This window comes from Molossus molossus, unplaced genomic scaffold (genome assembly GCF_014108415.1).
Source record: "Molossus molossus isolate mMolMol1 unplaced genomic scaffold, mMolMol1.p scaffold_m16_p_1, whole genome shotgun sequence".
Taxonomy (NCBI): domain Eukaryota; kingdom Metazoa; phylum Chordata; class Mammalia; order Chiroptera; family Molossidae; genus Molossus; species Molossus molossus.
Window position 1 is genome coordinate 96,856,531 of NW_023425344.1, and position 19,073 is coordinate 96,875,603.

The following is a 19,073-nucleotide window of genomic DNA, read 5'->3' on the forward strand; positions in this document are numbered from 1 at the left end:
TAATGTGACCACAGGGTGAGCATGGATTCGCTCTCAGGAAGGATCTTCTTTCCCATTGCTGCTCTTTCCCTCTCAGTACGTCTTTCTACCCCAGAAATTCTGGAGGGAGGACCAACTGGTAGCTTGGATCCAATGACCAGCCTGTTCTTTTATTTTACTCCCGGGAGACATGTAAATCACTGTCTGGACTTGATCTCACTAGGCCAGTTCATGCATGAGCCACAGATACACATCTTCAATGAGCGGCCCGGGAAGGACCCTGAGAAGCCAGAGGCGAGCATGGAGGTGAAAGGACATAAGTTGCTTGTCACCAGGTAAGCCTCAGACGCAGATGACAGTGACAAAAAAGGGCCCCTACTCGGACTGGACTCACACAGCATTACCTGTGTCAAACGGAACAATTCATCAGCAACAGGCACGTACATAGCATTTGCACAAGGGCACTGCAGCTCTTCCATCTCAGATGAAAACGATGACTGCGTGTAGAAGAATGTGCATGAAATGCCAAGACTAACTAACCTGTTGTTCTCGCCTTTATACATTAGAAGCCCTATGGTCACAAGCTGGATAACTGAAAAAGCTGATCGTAGGAGGAAATTGTAAAAATACCCACAAGCCATCATGCTAGAGAATGTGTATTTTTATATTCAAGCTAGAACCTTCTTTTTGAGTATGTGAGGTTAAGCCCACAATACTTTGGAGTTGTATTCCTGCCTTCCTTCCATTGCTAAGTTGATTTTCACTCTTTACCTTGTTGGAAAAGTCCAAGTTGGCCAGTCTCAGTGAGGACACACTAAGCCCAGACTCAGATGACTTGGGGAGTGGGGACAGGTGGGTTCAGATAAGGTGGCGGAAGGGGCACAAAGACAGCAAGGGGGAAGAGTGTGTCTCCTTTCAAGATATGCAGGGTCTGTGCCCTAACCGTATGCCCATTTTCCTCGCAGAGGCCTACAGAAAGACTACCGAACAGACACAGTGTTTGGAACAGATGTTCCCTGTTGGTTTGTGCACAACAGTGGGAAGGGTTTCATCGATGGACACTACAAGGATTACTTTGTGCCTCAACTCTACAGCTTCCTCAAATGGCCTTAACGGTGTTCAGTTTTGGAAATCAAATGTATAAATATACATTTTCCCCCTGCCTCTTTTGCAGTTATTCTTCAGTTTGAATAATTTAAAAATCTAGCCAGATATTCACACATATGAAGAAAATAAATGCTTTGCAAAGAAGATGTAGGATTTTGTTGCATCTTCAGATGCTAAGGTGTGTTCAGCAAGGCAACGCAAAGAAAAGCTGCTTCGGCAGGTCTAGCTGGCATCCAGGCAGAGCCCTACCTCCCACATTTACTGCGATTTCACTGTTAACTGTCAGGCCCTCAACTTTGCAGGTTGAGTACATTTTTATGTTCAGTTATGTGGGAGATTCAGTTTCGAGGTTATATGGTGAACAGGGAATAAGAACACTGACTTTTCATATATATTATAAAGAATTCGCTCACATAATTATAAAGGTCGATAGTCCCAAATCTGCAAGTTGAGCCAGTGGTGCAGGAGACCCAGGGAAAACCGATATTCTGGTGCAAAGGCCATTATGCAGGAAGAACCAATGTTGCAGATGAATTCCAAAGGCAGCCAGTTGGGGGAGGATCAGTTGTTTGTTCTGTTCAGACCTTCAACTGATTGGATGGGGCTGACCCATATTAAAGAGGGCAAGCTGTTCTATTCAGTCCACCTTATAAATGTAAATTTCACCCAAAACACCCTCATGGACACACCCAGTGAAATGTTTGACCAACTCTGTGGCACCTCGCGGCCCCGTCTAAATTGACACATAAAATGAGCCATCACAAGGCCTTAGTTGACCAACCTCATTCTGTTAAGCCAGCTCTTCTCCAAATAAGTTAAAATGCGATTGGGTAGGTGTCCTTTTTATTAAATTATAATCCTGTAACAGTCCTGCCTCCCTGACATTCTTCTAAGATCACCTTGGAGACTTTGTTGCTCTCAAATTCTTCACATATTTAAACCTGCACAGGACATTATGTCAGATGGCTGTCAGTGTTATTGCGACTTCCGAGAGAATCAGTTCCAAATGCCCTGGAAACCCCTGTCTGCGAAGCAACAAGTTTCACACAGATTCAATAGATCTTGAACACAGAACCCTCCTTAGTAGTACTCCTTGTGGACCTTTGATTTTGTTTGTAGTTAAGCAGTTCCTAAGAGTAATGCCACTTGCCCAGCCGGTGTGGTTCAGTGGTTAGAGTGTCGGCCTGCACACCAAAGGGTCACGGGTTTGATACCCAGTTAACAGCATGTACCTGGGTTGCCGGTTTGATCCCCAGTCCAGGTCGAGGTGTGTGGGGGAGGCAACCAATCGATGTCTCTCACATTCTCTCTCCTTTCCTCCCTCCCTTCCACTATCTTTAAAAATCAATGGAAAAAAATATCCTCAGGTGAGGATTAACAAAAATAAACAAATAAAAAATAATAAAACTTCTAGCTTTGGGTAAGTTTAATCTGATTCCTAGTATTTTAAATATGCTGTTTTTAAAATGGTGAAAATGTTAGGGTGTGTATTTACATGCAGGGTGTTGAGCAAGAGTCCTATCAAAAGCAACTAGATTTAAAACCAAATCCATGTTTTTCAAATTATCACAATTATTAATAGCTGGTGTTTTGAAATTCATTGCCTATAAAAATAACCTTATTAATATGGTTCATATGTTTCTCTTGAGACCAGAAATATGCCTTCTCTATATAATTAATTTTGAATTACAAATGAATAATCAATTTTGAATTCCAAAGGAACCAAATTAATGGGAATCGTTGGAAAGGAAGGAACTATTCCACTGTCTACCTCTTGATTAGTTTCTGGAAGTGTTATGCTGTCAGTGATGAAGGAAAACTTGACAATTGCCTAGATTATTTGCTCATTTTGTGGAGCACCTTGCAACCCACTGATAATTGATCAATACTTAATTTTGTATAGAGCCGGGTATTACAGGGCTGGTATTTGTCAGATATATTAACTATCTTTAGCATGTATGTAGTCTGTCTTCAAAGCTTCTCCTAAGTATCAATCTGAACAGTTTCCATTAAACCATTTATGTGTGTGTGTGTGTATATATATACATATATGCCTTATTATCAGGAAAACGAGAGCCCATGTTTCAGAAAAACCAGAGTCTTGGTTCAGATCATTCCTGCCATAAAAATCTGTGTTTTTAATATACTAAAAATTAAACAAGGTTTCTTAGAGTTGGAAACCTGGCAATCCAAAACAATAAATCAAATAGAATTAAAGAGTATCTCAATGTACAGTAAAAATGAACGATGAATCAGGAGTTATTTTAGTACCTACTAGTCTGAGATCTTATTCCAATCATCCTACATGCTTTAAAGACTTACTTAAGCCCTGGACGGTTTGGCTCAGCAGTTGGAGTGTTGGCCTGTGGACCAGAGAGTCCAGGGTTCAGTTTCCACTAAGTGCATGTACCTCAGTTGCAGTTTGTCCCTGGCCCTGGTTGTGGTCGTGTGGGTGGTGACCACTTGATGTCTCTCTCTCACATCCATGTTTCTCTATCTCTCCTTCCCTCTCGCCCTCCGCTCTACCTGAAGATAAATGCAAAAATGTCCTCAGGTGAGGCTTAAAATAAATAAATAAAAATAATTACCTAATATCATAGAAAGTGCTTCTTCTCTTCAGCCTTATCTCAATCAGAAGTGAGTCCAAAGACCCAGTGTGACCCAGCCATTACCAGGCTGTTCACACTGAATCCCACTGCTTCTTTTCAGCTGCATGCACTATAAATTTCCTTTCTTTCTTCTTTTTGTGTACATAAATAAGTGTGAGGTGGGTCTCCTGTCTTTTGCATCCCTATGTAACATACTGCTCTACTTACTTAAAAATGTATAGTTCAATATTGTTGGTGGGTCTGTAAAATGGCGTGGCCACTTTGGAACAGTCTGGCAGTTCCATAAAATGTTCAACACGGTATCATATGAGTTACAATGTGACTCAGCAACTCTACTCCTAGGAATTGAAATGTTCATAAGGAATCTTGTACACAAATGTTCATAGAAGCATTATTCATAATAGCCAGAACAACCAAAATGTCCATCAACTTATGAATGGATTAAAACAGGCTGGTGTGGCTCAGTGGATGAGTGCTGACCATGCACCAAGAGGTTGCCAGTTCCATTCCCGGTCAGGGAACATGCCCAGGTTGTAGGCTCAATCCCCACTAGGGGGCAGACAGGAGGCAGTCGATGGATGTTGATGCTTCTCTCTCATCAAGGTTTCTCTCTCTCTCCCTCTCAAAAATCAATAAAAATATACTAAAAAAAAAAAAGTGTGGTATATCCATACAATGGAATACTGTTCAGCAATAAAAAGGAATGAAATACTGAAACATGCCACAACATGAATAAACCTTGTAAACATTATGCTGCGTCAAAGAAGCTAGTCAAAACACCACATATTGTATGATTCTATTTATCCGAAATGTCCATAATGGGCCAATCCTTAGAGACAGAAAGTAAAAAAGTGGCTGCCAGGGGCTGGAAAAAGAGGGGAAATAGGGAGTAACTATGGGTACAGGGTTTATTTGGGGGGTGATAAAAATGTTCTAAAATTAGACAGTGGTGATGGTTGTACCACTCTATAAATATATTAAAAACCACTGAAACTGTGAACTGTAAATGAGCGATACTATATGGTGTATGAATTATATGTCAATAAAGCTATTACATTTAGTTTGACTTTTAAAAATATATTTATAGTTCATTACTACTTTACTACTAAAAATATAAAATGAGAATATATGAAGAATTTCCTATAATTATGATTCTAAATTGTTTTATATAAAACACTTCACAATATTCTTTTAATGAAAAATTTTAAAATCAAGGAATTATAAAGAAAACAAAAATAAGAACAAATTTACATAGTTCTGATACTTCATGAGACATAATTAGATTTTCTATAAGTTTAGCTAAACAACTGTACAGTAATATTTAAATAAATCCATTTGTTTTATACAAAAGAAATACCCTAACACAGTAGAGTCTTATAGTGCCTTGGCAAACACCAATTTGATGCTTTAGGATTTTTAATATGTTAACAAATTTTCAAACTCAAGCAAGTTTAGAGATGTCTTCATACTGAATTCCTTCGACTCTGCGTCCTTTTAAAGGGCCCTATAAATTAAAATAATTGAAGAAAAGGTTAAAAATACACATGTACTTCAAAGAAAGGAAAATGACACTACAATTAGGAATATAAATTTGCCTTTTCCACATCCCAAAAATCAGGTAACTAACACTTCTGTATGTCTGTGAACTTTAAAAACATTCTATGGAATTCTCATTAAGAACTAACACAATTTTCTTCAAAGATATTTGAATCATGTCATCACTAGATCCTGTGGCAACACCTGCTAGCTGTTCAGTATCTGCTGTGCCTCCTGGATAGTGAGATGTCCTAGCTCCCTGTGTGGCTGGGTGTGGCCATAAGGTGGAGCTCCAGACCAGGGAAGTGAACAGAAGTGAACAGAAGGGATGCAAGCCATTTCCAGGCCCAGGCCATGCTCCTTCCACCTGTAATCCAGTGCTCTACTTAGTCTGCCTGAAGCAAACACAACTGAAAAAAAGCCACTTACTGAAGATGGCAAAGCCACAAGTTAGAAGGGCCATGGCCTCACAAATCACCTCTGGACTTTTAGAATGAAAAGTAAACTTCTATTATATTTTTACCATTATCAATTTGAAGGGTTTGGTGTTTTTGTTTTGTTTTAATAGCAAATATCATTATTTTAAGTAATACAGATACTCAAACATGTTTGTATATTTTCATCTTCTCTTCATACACAGCAAAAACAGGAAGGGGAAAACTAGATAATGAAAGTACCTGTGTCATAAAAGCTGACACAATCTGGGAACAGAGACTTAAAAAATGGGCTCTGGACCCAGACAGCCCAAATTCAAATCCATCCTCAGCAAGTGATCTAACTACTCTGTGCCTTGTTATCCAAGGCAGTAATAATAGTCCCTACAGGTTGTTAGAATATATAAATGAGTCAATACATACTACGTGCTTAGAACAAGACCTGGAACATAACATGAGCATGAGCTCCATAATTTTCAACTCACTGTTAAACCTTTTGGTTAAAATTTAAAAGTTGGTCCTTTCCCTTACAAAATATAAAATGATGGTGGTGGTGATAAAGACACCAACCCCGAACTGACATTTTATTTTATCAAGACCCATGCCTTCCTTTAAAATGCTTGCTTGCTTATTTATTTATTTATTTACTCATTCATTCATTCATTCATTTTTATCCTCACCCGAGTACATTTTTGCATTTATCTTCAGATAGAGCGGGAGGGAGAGAGGGGGGAAGAGAGAGAGAAAGAGAAACATTTCTGTGAGAGAGACACCAAGTGGTCACCACCCACATGACCCCAGCTGGGGCCAGGGACAAACTGCAGCTGAGGTCCGTGCCCTTATTGGGAACCAAACCCGAGACTCTCTGGTTCTCGGCTGACACTCTAACCACTGAGCAAAACCAGCCAGGGCTAAAATGCTTTTTAAAATGCCATTCTTTTTATATATAATAATGATTGTATTTAAAGGAAATAAGCTCCCATATAAAGGATGATCCAGGTTGAACCTTTAATTATCAAATTTAAAAATAAGCTCCCATATAAAGGATGATACAGGTTGAATCTTTAATTATCAAATTTAAAGGCTGATAGTCAATTACGCTTTTTATTTTTAAATCCTCACAGGAGGTGTTTTTTTTTCTATTTATCTTCAGACAGAGTAGAAAGGAGGGAGGGAGAAAGGAAGAGAGAGACAAACATTGACACGGAGAGACACATGGACTGGCTGCCTCCCACACAACCCTAACCAGGGCTGGGGACCAACAGCAACAAAGGTATATGCCCTTGGCCAGAATCAAACCCGCGGCTCATTGGTTCTTGGGCCAATGCTCTAACCACTGACCAGAACTGGCCAGGGCAATTACACTTTTATGATAAAAACTACAAAGCTGGGGTATAAAAATGAGACAGGTATTTGGGTTAATTAGGCAAATAGTTAAAAGACTGAGGCTCTTTTGGGAACGCTTTGTTAGCTTTTTAAAAATCTACTTAATTTATATGTAAAATTATTCATAATGAGCAAAAATAATAAATGTTTTAAATATTATAATACTGATTCTATAATTTAAGATTCCAGAAATGGTAAAAATAGTAGGGGAGATCATGTGAAAAGTTCACATGTTTCATGGCAGTGACTTGAAGAAAACATGAGGACACAGAGAGACAGACACAGAAAAACACTGATTTCTTTTTCAGGGGACCAGACTGCAAAAGAAAAAGAAAACACCAAAAAATTAGAAGGCAAGTTTTTTTTTTTATCCTCACCCGAGGACATTCTTCCATTTTTTGTTCAGATAGAGTGGGAGAGGGAGAGAGAAACATCGACGTGAAAGGGACACATCGAGTGGCTGCCACCCGCATGACCCAACCAGGGCCGGGGACAAACTGCAACCGAGGTACGTGCCCTTAGCAGGAACCAAACCCGGTTTCTCTGGACCGCAGGCAGATGCTCTAACCGCTGAGCCAAACTGGCCAGGGTGAGTTTCTTCTTTCAAAGGTAAGTGCTGCTTTGCAATCAACCAGAGAAGCTTTTTATGTGGATTTCCTCACAGGTTTTTATCTCAGTACAGGGCTATAAGCAACTAAAGCATGAGAAAGAAAGGTGAAACTGGGGGTACAGTGAGGAAGGGAAGAAAGTGCTTCTTAAAAATCATACAACTATAGCGCAGCCAGTGTGGCTCAGTGGTTGAGTGTTGACCCATGCACCAAGAGGTCGCTGGTTCAATTCCCGGTCAGGGCACATGCCCAGGTTGTGGGTCAAATCCCCAGTGGGGGGCATGCAGGGGGCAATTGATGTTCTCTCTCATCAATGTTTCTATCTCTCTCTCCCTCTCCCTTCCTCTCGCTCTAAAAATCAATAAAGAAAAAATAAATTATACGAACTGTAAACCAAAGGTATTTGGATGGAACCTAGAATATCCTCAATAGTAATTAGTTGTTCTGTGTTTCCCTGAGCTGAAGCAATACCTAAACTGGATAGTATTACGAAGTTAAAAAGTGGAGGATCAAACTTTCACGAAAAGGTAAGATTTGCCATAACCTTATGCTGGTTGAGCCAGAAAGAAAGCCTCATTAACTTTTAAAAAGACTGACAGCCCTGGCTGGTTTGGCTCAGTGGTTAGAGCATCAGACGAGGACCAAAGGGTCTCGGGTTTGATTCCTGGTCAAGGGCAAGTACCTCGGTTGCAGATTCGATCCCTTGCCCCGGTTGAGGTCATGCAGGAGGCAACCAATTGATGTGTCTCTCTCACATTGATGTTTTTCTCTCTTTCTCTCTCTACCCCCCTCCCTCCCTTTCACTCCATCTAAAAATCAGTGGAAAAATATCCTCTGGTGAGAATTAACAAAAATAAATAAATAAATAAATAAAAAATATTGATAAATTCCTCAGTGACAGATGATACTCCCTCCCACCCCCCTACTATAGTTTAACATAGTGAATTATAGGTTAGAATTATCAGGGACAGGACAAAAAAAAAAGCTTAATCTACTTAAAATATGATTTCTCTCAAGTAAGAAGATGCTTTTTCCAGAAAACCTTCCTGAGACACATGTTCTCTAACCAGTCCATAGAGGGGTTTGAGGGCCTATGAATTCCTTAGGACAACAAACATAAAATTTGGCAGTTAGGTGCAACTGTTTGAAGAGAGTTCAGAACTTGCATTAGACTCTGCATGGGGGTCTATTATCCCCCCAAAATATTAACACTTGCTGTACTGGAGACAAAAAAAAGTCTTTCATATAGAGTTAAAGATACATAATCCAAAGTTCACATTTTAGAAAGAATTAGGCAGTTAGGACAGGGTATGTTTCAGATCTCCACTTCAGACACCTAAAGTTTCTCTTTGCCTGATACACAGACCTATCCCTGAATTATCAATTCTAAATCAATATGCAGTTTTTATACATCAGACTTTTAAAAATTAATTATTTTATTGATCCTTGCTACCTTAAGTCCTTTATGAAAGGAGGTACATTTTTAAACATTGATCTCTGTGGCTTTTTCCCTATTAGCTATGACTATACAGTCCCCATTAATTATACTTTGCCAAATTGAGTTTTATATTAGGTACGAGAGGAAAAAAGTCAGAATATGAAACTGTATATATTGTAGACAGTTTTACAAAATATAAAGACTGGAAAGGAAGAAATAAAAATATTAATGGGGATTATCATTTGGCTGGGGGATTATGGGCAATTTTAAAAATTATTTATACTAAACTGTATTTTTCAGGTTTTATATGAGTGTTACTGTTGAGTGAATCTGTCTCACCCAAACTTCACAGGCTACAACCTGATGTCCAATGTGATGATATTTGGACAAGGGGCTTCTGCGGTCACAGGAGTGGGGTCCTCATGAATGGGTCAGTGTCCTTATAAAGGGACTCCAGAGCGTCCCACTGTCCCTTCCACCACGTGCAGACACACGAGAAGGAAGCAGACCCTCTCCAGACATCAAGTCTGCCCGTGCCTTGATCTTGGACTGCTAGCCCTTCGACCCGTGAGAAACACATCTCTGTTGTTTGTAAGCCGTCCAGTCGATGGTATTTTGTTACAGCAGTCCGAATGGACTAAGACATAATGGCATTTTTTTTGGTAATCAGAAAATAAAATGCTTTAGCAATGGTAGAGTCACTAGAGAAAATAAGCTTACAGATTTCCAGACAGGAGAGAGGGCAAACAAAAAAGCCAAACTCTAAAACGAAACAAAGACCAATCCAATGAAAAAGAACTAGGATAAATTTTTAAAGCATTTTAAAATTCCCATCTTTGTGAAAACATACTTACAGTTTCAATGACTATAGTAGCTGAAAAGGTCTTCTCATTGATGGATTCTAAGGTACCTTCATTTCCTCTGTAGCCTCCGTTTAAAACAAGAATTCTTTTTCCTACAATAGAAAAGAATATAAAACTCGGAATGCAAAGACAAGGTCCACTTTTTTCTTCTACTTTGTTCCAGCAAAATGCAATTACACCGAATGAACATAATGAAAAACAAAACCCTTCTCTTAGAAGTTCTTAATCATTTAAGAACTCTATAATGTTCTAAAGTATAATTTGTAGATACTTTAATTACTATTACATTATGACTCTTCATTTTTTTCACTTATCTGTCAAAGGAATATGTTGTAATTTCAGACTGCATGGTGCATTTGGAGGAAATGCTCAGAATACATAAGTAATCAGAAAAAAATGTGTTTACTTTATCTCTTTTTAAAGATGGTTTTGCAGTTTCATAAAAGTTTAAATACATGCCTGATATGTGACTAAACCATCCTATTTCTAAGCATTTTTCCAAAAAAGAAGCAATCATATGTCCATACAAAGACTTGTATGTGAATGTTCACAGAGTTTTATTTGTAACAACCCAAAACTATAAACAACATAAATGCCTATCAACAGGTGACTGGAAAAACAAAGAGAAACAGCAGATGGATGGCTGCCGGGGACAAGAGGAGGGAATGATTAGATTATAAAGGAACATAAGAAAAATGGGGGGGGGGGGTGTGATAAAACATTATCTTGATTATAGGGATGGTTTCAAAAGTGTATTCACATGTTAAAAATGATCAAATTGTATGCTTTTAAAAGTCCAGTTTATTGGAAAACACTTTTTTAATCCATTAAATGAGTTTTTACTGTAGAGGAAAAGAATAAAGGGTCTGATGATTGAAGTGTTAGAGACTAACATGATCACTATGCCAGCAATGATGGCACCATGATGAAAATGGATTAGAGGCAACCTGACCAAACAGCATTAATAGTCGACACTGTGTTAGTATCCAAATAATCAAGAAAATTAAGGAAAAGAAAAAATAATACTGACTTTTACTTTATTATTTCAGGTAGCTAAATAAATATATTAATAATAACCCTAATATGACTGAATTTATCCAGATATAAATGTGGTTTTCTTCTGGGAAAAGAAAACTACAGGAAGGGAAAATTTGTTCATGACACAAATAGTTTTCTCAGAAGACTGGCAAACTACTATGTAACCAAGTCAAACAGAATCAGTTATTTTGGCAGGTATATATTTCTAAAAAGAAAACTCATATCTATAACTATCAAGTAATGTCAAAAAACTATGGTTTAATGAATGGAATCACTGTTGATGGCATATGCATTCAACGGTCTGCATAAAGATTTACCTGGTGCTGGAATTACTGTTTCTAAATGAGTCTGGTCAAGTTTCAGCTTGTCCCCAGAGTCAATCATCTTTACAACAGCTGTATATTTGTCAATTACTTCCTGTCAAGTAAAATCAACACTTTTATTATACAAGAGATAACGCGAACACAAATTTCAAAGGACAGAAATAAAATTCCAATCAAAAGAAAAGTAACTCCTTCTATAAACCACACTAGTTTTCTAGAAACCATTTACTATTTCTCAGTCTACGGTTTTTAATAAAGAATTCAATTCAAAGCTTAGTTAAGGTTTTCATCTGGAAAGCACACTGGGATCTTGGAACCAGACTTTAAGAAGTATATGAGGGGTACTATGACCCCGTGTCAAGGAGAGTGGAAGGGCAATTTAGGCGTGCACAGGCTGGGTGCTGAAATGAAACTATATTCAAGAAAAGCCAAAGGGGCAAAAATGACTGGAGTGATTTTTAAGTTTTACAATCCTAGAGCAGCCAAAAAACACTCAGGGCAAAACACATGGAAGGTCTCCTTGGAACTCTGGGGGCACAACTGTGTCGCCCATCATCAACAAAGAGAATGTTTCTTACTGATTAGCAAGATGTGCACACTGAGTTTAAGAGGTGCCAATAGGATTTCATAGCTACTATTTGCTCCAGTAAGAAAGCAAATAGAGGTTAAATATAAATGATGGTTGAAAATGAATTATTCCTCCAGTGATTATGTATTCAGCTTTCCTTTTATAGAACCATCGAGACCTCAGACATACGTCTTGTGCTACTAGGACTTGATGTTTAAGGAATACCAAAATGGCTTTACTCGGTCACCCACCAGCTCCTCTCACAAATTCCATTCATAACTTCCTGTTCTTACCTTAACAATGCCCTTTTTCTTATGATATTTTTCCCCAAGTTTTTTGGTTATAATTTTCACGACAATTTCCTAGAAAATAACAACAAAAAATAAAGATGAAATGAAAGACAAATTACCCTTTTTGTTTTACTTCTTCATTTTAAACCACGTTCACTCAAACTCGCTGTAAATTGTGACTGCTCTGTGAAATAAGAAAATGTGGAGTTGTAAGCCTTCCCAACAATGACACTTACTTAGCAATCTCTCATTCCTTCTTTCTCTTGTTATTCAGTACAGTTACCAAGAGGAAAAAATATAGACCTGATTTTGGTATAATGGCTGATTTCCACAGTGAAGGTATCCTGAAATCTAGGACTTTTATCTATAAATCTCAACTCAATTCATGTCTTTCATAAACAGCTTCTTCCTTTCCATCCAATTAAGGGAGTGAAAAGTGTTAAGGATATTATACTGTTGGTGTTCACTGCTGATAAAAATGCAGATGGCAAGAGTCTCACTGGGAATTCTCAGGACACGACACTGTCCGGAGGGTTCTTTTCTCATTGTGTTGCTTTTCAGTTTCTGATACAGACAAGATTCCTACAGATTAGCTGTAGCAAAGAGTATTCTTCTTTTGAGCCACTAATTCTCAAATGTGAGAGAAATCTGGGCTTCTTTCATATGATCGCATTCCGAGTTTGCCTCTTTATTGTTTTTCTGATTTGGATTAACTGTGCAATGGCTAATGATGGAAATTAAATCGCCTTATTGCTATATTCACTACAGCAATTCGACATTTGCTGCTTCAAGTAACAATAACAGAGGTACTAGATGGTCACAAGTACTTCACTAAGCCATGCTAAAAACTGTATGAACAAAAATTCAGTAAGGACTTTGGGGGAGGATATTTAATAGTAGAAAGACATGTTTAAGAGAAGACTCGAAAGGTGTTATTCTTAAGCCTCTGTTTTATTAATACTTTCTAAATGAAGCCAAATAATAACCAAAACAGCTTCTCTGATTCAGCCAGAGTATTTCTCGGCTGAATCTCTCAAAGGCCTTCATTTCAAGACAGCTCATTACATCAATGGACTTACTGACATGCTCACAATAGATCTGTTCAAAACCTTTATTTTCTGAGTTCAAAAAAGGGAGCTCTCCATTCTGTCTCTGTGGACTGCTGGCTATTTTAACAAACATTGCCCTTTTTGAAAAACATAGTCATCAGAGCATTCTTGGTTGATTCTCACTTTTAACCTAACACTCTGTAAGAAGAACTAGGTAGAACAGCTGAATAATTTACAATATGAGAAAATTATCAACAGAAAATAAAATTTAATTGCAGGTTTTGTCACTAGGAAGAGAATTTTCAGAATAAGTAAAACTTGGAATGTTTTGCCTTTTTTCTTTTTGTTTTCTTTTTCCTTTAAATCAACGGTTCTTAACTAACGGTATATATAAGATTCACCTAGGACAGGAGGTTAGTAAAAACGTGCATTTCACACCAGGAGACTGGATGGTGGGAGTACGAAGCATGTGTATTTTGAAATCCCACGGCCTGTTGTACCATGGCCTGTGTTTCCAGAGGACAAGTGTAGGTAATAAGCTGTTGATTCTATGATGTATGCTATTACAGAGACTGGGATAAACATAGGAAAACACATTTTCTTAATTACTCCTGTTAAGAACTAACTTCTGCTTTAATCAAAATTCTTGATTCCATTTTCACAAACATCATATAAAACTATTAATGTTCAAATGCTAGCTACTTTAACAGAGAAAATGAAAATAATTCACAGATGGTCTCTTCCCTACAGGTCCTTCCTTTACTAATCTTGACCCAAATTCTACTCAGAGATGGAGACAGGGCGACTAAAGCTTCCCAGAAAGTAGTACTATTTACTAGTTGAGAGTACAGTCACTGAATCATATTGCCAGGGAAATCCTGGCTCACCACTTACTAAATGACCTTGTGGAAATCACTCAAATACTTTATGCCTCAGTTTTTTCACTTACCAAATCGGAGTAATAATGGTAATTACCTTATAGGGTAGATAGGAGAATTAACTGAAATAATTTATACAAAATAAATATTTTCTATTTAACACAGTATTTCTGTATTAAATAATCTGTTTTGTAAACTGTCACATGATCCTGAGGTAAAAATGTTTCCCATTATATAAAAATATAAACTAAGATGTGGAAGCTAAATTATTTCCAAGCTAGTGGGATAATGACTTTGAACTTCTTTTTATTTTATTTTTAATTTTTTTCTTGTTACAGATGTTTCTCCTTTTCCCCCCAGTGACACCCTCCTCTCAATCTTGTGCCCCCCCAGCATTGTTGTCTATGACCATTGATTATGCATACATACATATAAGCTCTGTGGTTTATCTCTCCACCCTCAACCCCCTCCTCTGACATTTGTCAGTCTGCCTACTTCTATGTCTCTGGGTCTATTTTGTTCATCAGCTTGTTTTGTTCATTATATTCCACAAATAAGTAAGATCATGTGATACTTGTCTTTCTCTGATTAGTTTGTTTCGCTTAGGATAATACTCTCCAGGTCCCTCCATGTTGTCTCAAAGGATAAGAGACCTTTCTTTTTTACAGCTGCATAGTATTCCATTGTGTATATGTACCACTGCTTTCTTATCCACTCATCTATTGATGGATACTTGGGCTGTCTCCAGATCTTAGCCATTGTAAATAGTGCTGCTATAAACATAAAGGTACATATATTATTTCTGATTGGTGTTTCAGGTTTCTTAGGGTATATTCCTAGAAGTGGGATCACTGGGTCAAATGGAAGTTCAATTTTTAACTTTTTGTGGTAACACCATATTGTTTCCCATAGTGGCTGCACCAGTCTGCATTCCCACCAGCAGTATACTAGAGTCCCCTTTTCTCCACACCCTCGCCAACACTTGTTTGATGTTTGTTGATGGCAGCCATTCTGGCAGGTGTGAGGTGATACCTCATAGTTGTTTGAATTTGCATCTCTCTGATAATTAGTAACATTGACAATTTTTTCAAATGTTGTTGTGTATTCATTTTCACTGGTTTTCAGGAAGTTTTTAATTTCTTCCTTGATCTCCTTAGTAACTCATTCATTGTTTAATAACATGCTACTTAGCCTCAATGTGTTTGAATGTTTTTGCATGTTTTTATTTTAATTGACTTCTAGTTTCATGCCATTGTGATCTGAGAAGATTCTTGATATGATTTCAATCTTCTTGAATTTGTAGAGACTTACTTGGTGTCCTGACATGTGGTCTATCTTCGAGAATGTCCCATGTGCACTTGAGAAGAATGTATATTCTGCAGCTTTGGTGTGAAATGTTCTGTAAATATCAGTTAAGTCCAACTGATCATTTAAGGACTCTGTGTCCTTGTTAATTTTTAGTCTAGAAGATCCATCCAGTGGTGTCAGTGGGGTGTTCAAGTCACCCACTATTAATGTATTGCTACTGATCTCTCCCTTTAAGTCCTCCAGAAGTTTTTAAATATATTTTGGTGCTCCTATATATGGTGCATATATATTTACCAGGGTTATATTCTGTTGTTGAATTGATCCTTTTAATATTATGTAGTGACCGTCTTTGTCTCTTATTATAGCCCTTGTTTTGAAGTCTATTTTATCAGATATGAGTATTCCTACACCAGCATTTTTTTTTCATTTCCATTTGCCTGGAAAATTTTTTTCCATCCCTTCACTTTCATCCTGTGTGAGTCTTGTTGTGAGGTGGGTCTCTTGTAGACAGCATATATATGGGTTGTGTTTTCTTATCCAATCAGCTACCCTGTGTCTTTTGATTATAGAGCACTTAAGCCATTTACATTTAAGATTATTATTGATAGATACTTATTAGTTGCCATTTTTATTTTATGCCTGTGTTCCTCTCTCTCCCCCCCTCTATTTCTTCTTCTTCCAGCAGTCCCTTTAGCATTTCTTGCAGTGCTGGTTTGGTGGTGGTAAATTTCTTTAGCTTTTTTTTTTTGTCTGTGAAGCTCTTCATTTCACCTTCAATTTTGAATGACAGCCTTGCTGGATAGCGTAGTCTTGGATTCAGACCCTTGCCTTTCATTACTTTATACACTTCATGTCACTCCCTTCTGGCCTGAAGAGTTTCTACTGAGAAATCAGCTGAAAGTCTAATGGGAGCTCCCTTGTAGGTAACTTTCTGCCTCTCTCTTGCTTCCTTTAAGATTCTTTCTTTGTCTTTAATGTTTGCCATTTTAATTACAATGTGTCTAGCTGTGGGTCTTTTGGGTTCATCTTGCTTGGGACTCTGTGTTTCCTGGACTTGTGTGACTTTTTCCTTCACCAAATTAGGGAAGTTTTCTGTCATTTTTCTTCAAACAGGTCCTCTATTCCTTTCTCTGATTTTTCTCCTTCCAGTACCCCTATGATGTGAATGTTGTTACATTTTGTGTTGTCCCAAAGCTCCTTTAAACTCTCCTCCTACTTTTTAATTTTTTTCCCCATTTGCTGCTCTATTGGGTGTTTTTTTCTACCTTGTCTTCTAACTCCCTGACTAGGTCTTCAGCTTCTTATAATCTACTATTGAATCCTCCTAAGATATTTTTCATATCAGCTATGTCATTCTTCATTTCCTCTTGGTTTTTATTCATAGCTTCTACCTCTTTTTTTAAGCTGAAGTAGTTCCCACTGAGTTCTTTATAATTCTCATTAAGCTGCTTGTAGTTCTCACTAAATTGTGTGAGCACCCTGAAAATCATTGTTTTGAATTCTTTATCTGACAAATTGTTTTCTTCCATTTTATGTAGTTCCTTTTCTGGTGATTCCTCCTTTTATTCATTTGGGTATTGTTTCTTTGTCTCACCATTTTAGCAGTCTGATAGTTCTAGGCCCAGTGAGGGATGTTGGGACGTGTAGGCAGGTCAGTGTGTATCAAATAAGGCTGCTAGGCCACCCAGACTGTTTTGGTGTGTGGTGCCTCTTGCCTGCTGTGGGTCCTGGAAGACTGTCAACTGGTGGCTGGTATTGGTCTGGCAAGGTAGGCACTGCTGGGGTGCATGGGTTCAGCCGGTTCCCTGCTGAGGCATGGGGGTCTTGCCAGTATGCTGCTGCCTGGTGGGGCTCAGCTCCTGATCAGTTGCTGCTGATACTAAGTAAGTGAAGGTAAGTGTCAGCTCCCAGTTTGCACTGCTACTGCTGTTGCTGTTGCCAGGGGATGCTCTCAGCTCCCAATCCTCTGGTGCTGTTGGGGGCTAAGGATGCTAAGCTCCTGGGACTTTGCTATTGCTGGGGGGAGGGGCTCCACTTCAAATCTGCTGCTGCATTTGTCAGGGGCGGGTCTCGGCTGCCCAGGCCTTGCAGCTGCTGGACTGGGGCACCCCTCCTGATCAGCCTCTGCTGATGCTGCTGGGGATGGGTCGCAGCTGCTGATCTGTGCTGCTGCCACCTGGGGATGGATGTCTGCTCCCTAGCCTCTACTGCTGGGGGTTTGTCTGGGCTCTTGATCCTCAGATGCGTTGGGGGTGGGACTCCACTCCCACCCAGTCACTGCTGCTGTAGGAGAAGGTCCTAGGCTCCCAAGCTGGCGCTACTGCTGCTGGTGGTGGTGCGCCGCTCCTGGTTGGTTGCAGCTTCCGCAGCAGGCACCCTGACAGCGCGGCTACTGTGTGCTGGTCTGCGTTGACACAGCAGGGTCCACTGGTCCGATGGTGCAAGGCACACTGGTGAACTCAGGTCACTTGGCCCTAGCTGCTCTTGCTGCTTCCTTCCAGAGAAGACCATGGATCTTCCAAAATGGTGGGGCCTCCTGGCCACACAGGGAAAAGCTCCATGACGAGCTGCTTACTGCAGTAGCCGGCTGCTCCCTGTCCATAGCACATGAACCCTCTGCCCCATGTTTTTCACACTACTCAAGGTTGCTCACCCACACTCACGTCCACTCACACTCGCTCACACTCACACACTCACCCTCGCTCTGGTACTGCCTGCCCCAGTCTTTTTCCAGTACTCTGAACTTCCTGACCTTTGAGGTTATTAATCTTATTTTTCAAAAATTAAGAAATTATCTAAATAACATGCTACTTTTGACTCTCCTGTTCTTGATCAAACCAGCTGCTTTAAGAATAACTAAGGCACTCTGACAGTTTTATGAGAACTGCACATCTTAGTAAGTTCAAAACAGCATCTATAAATAAGAATTTTAAAATTATTAAAATGTTTACAAATTGTTATAAAATTATCTTAAAATAATAAGCAATAATAAGTAAGCAACAAAATACAAAGCTTTACTTGAATTTGTAAAATTAAAAGCTGTTTTTTTTTTTTACAAAGTACCTCCTAAATTGGTATTCTAAGTTCAACAAGATGTGAGTTGAAAACAAGTACTTCTGCATTTACAATACTATTTAATTCCATTTCTGACACTACAATCTTTTGTCTTATAGGAAACATGGAAAATAATTCCAGGCTTAAATTCAAGGTGCTATAAACAAGTCAGGCATTAAACTCAAGGAATATTAGTAGTCTAATAAACATGAAGTAACCCGCCAATACAGGTGCAACCAATGATCAAAGATCAAATAGAAAAAAAAATTCACTGAATTTATAAGTCTATCTATGTCATTTATATACAATTGAGAAATTCAGTCATTTATATCAAATGCTATTTAAAACATTCACTTGAAAGTACACGGAGAACTTAAGACACTCCAACCGAATACGTACAGGCTGCAGCCAGTAGTCTGTTCGGGCGGCTCTTTTCTTTCCCTCTTCAATCTGTAGAACACAAGACAATCATAAAATAATTTCTTTAAAATCCTCAATTCTTTCGAATAGCATTCTGTTTAGCAAAAGAATAACAGAATACACATAATTCTCAGAAGATCAATGATATAATTTGCAAACTCTGATAAAAATATGTTTTTTACAAT

General features: G+C 38.5%; 2 protein-coding genes across 2 annotated transcripts in view; one reads left to right on the top strand and one right to left on the bottom strand.

The window, feature by feature from the left end:
- The window catches only part of ITIH2 (inter-alpha-trypsin inhibitor heavy chain 2), a 34,561-nt gene extending 33,367 nt beyond the window's left edge, over window positions 1–1,194 (top strand). The window contains exons 20-21 of the mRNA XM_036273756.1: window positions 203–314; window positions 945–1,194. Coding sequence (XP_036129649.1) covers window positions 203–314; window positions 945–1,092 — 260 coding nt within the window. The 3' untranslated portion in view covers window positions 1,093–1,194. The remainder of the gene's footprint in view (window positions 1–202; window positions 315–944) is intronic.
- Window positions 1,195–4,987: 3,793 nt separating this feature from the next.
- KIN (Kin17 DNA and RNA binding protein) overlaps window positions 4,988–19,073 on the bottom strand; it is a 32,711-nt gene continuing 18,625 nt past the window's right edge. Inside the window, exons 9-13 of the mRNA XM_036244059.1 lie at window positions 18,868–18,918; window positions 12,183–12,251; window positions 11,316–11,415; window positions 9,952–10,052; window positions 4,988–5,199 (exon numbers count right to left, since the gene is read on the bottom strand). Coding sequence (XP_036099952.1) covers window positions 5,137–5,199; window positions 9,952–10,052; window positions 11,316–11,415; window positions 12,183–12,251; window positions 18,868–18,918 — 384 coding nt within the window. The 3' untranslated portion in view covers window positions 4,988–5,136. The remainder of the gene's footprint in view (window positions 5,200–9,951; window positions 10,053–11,315; window positions 11,416–12,182; window positions 12,252–18,867; window positions 18,919–19,073) is intronic.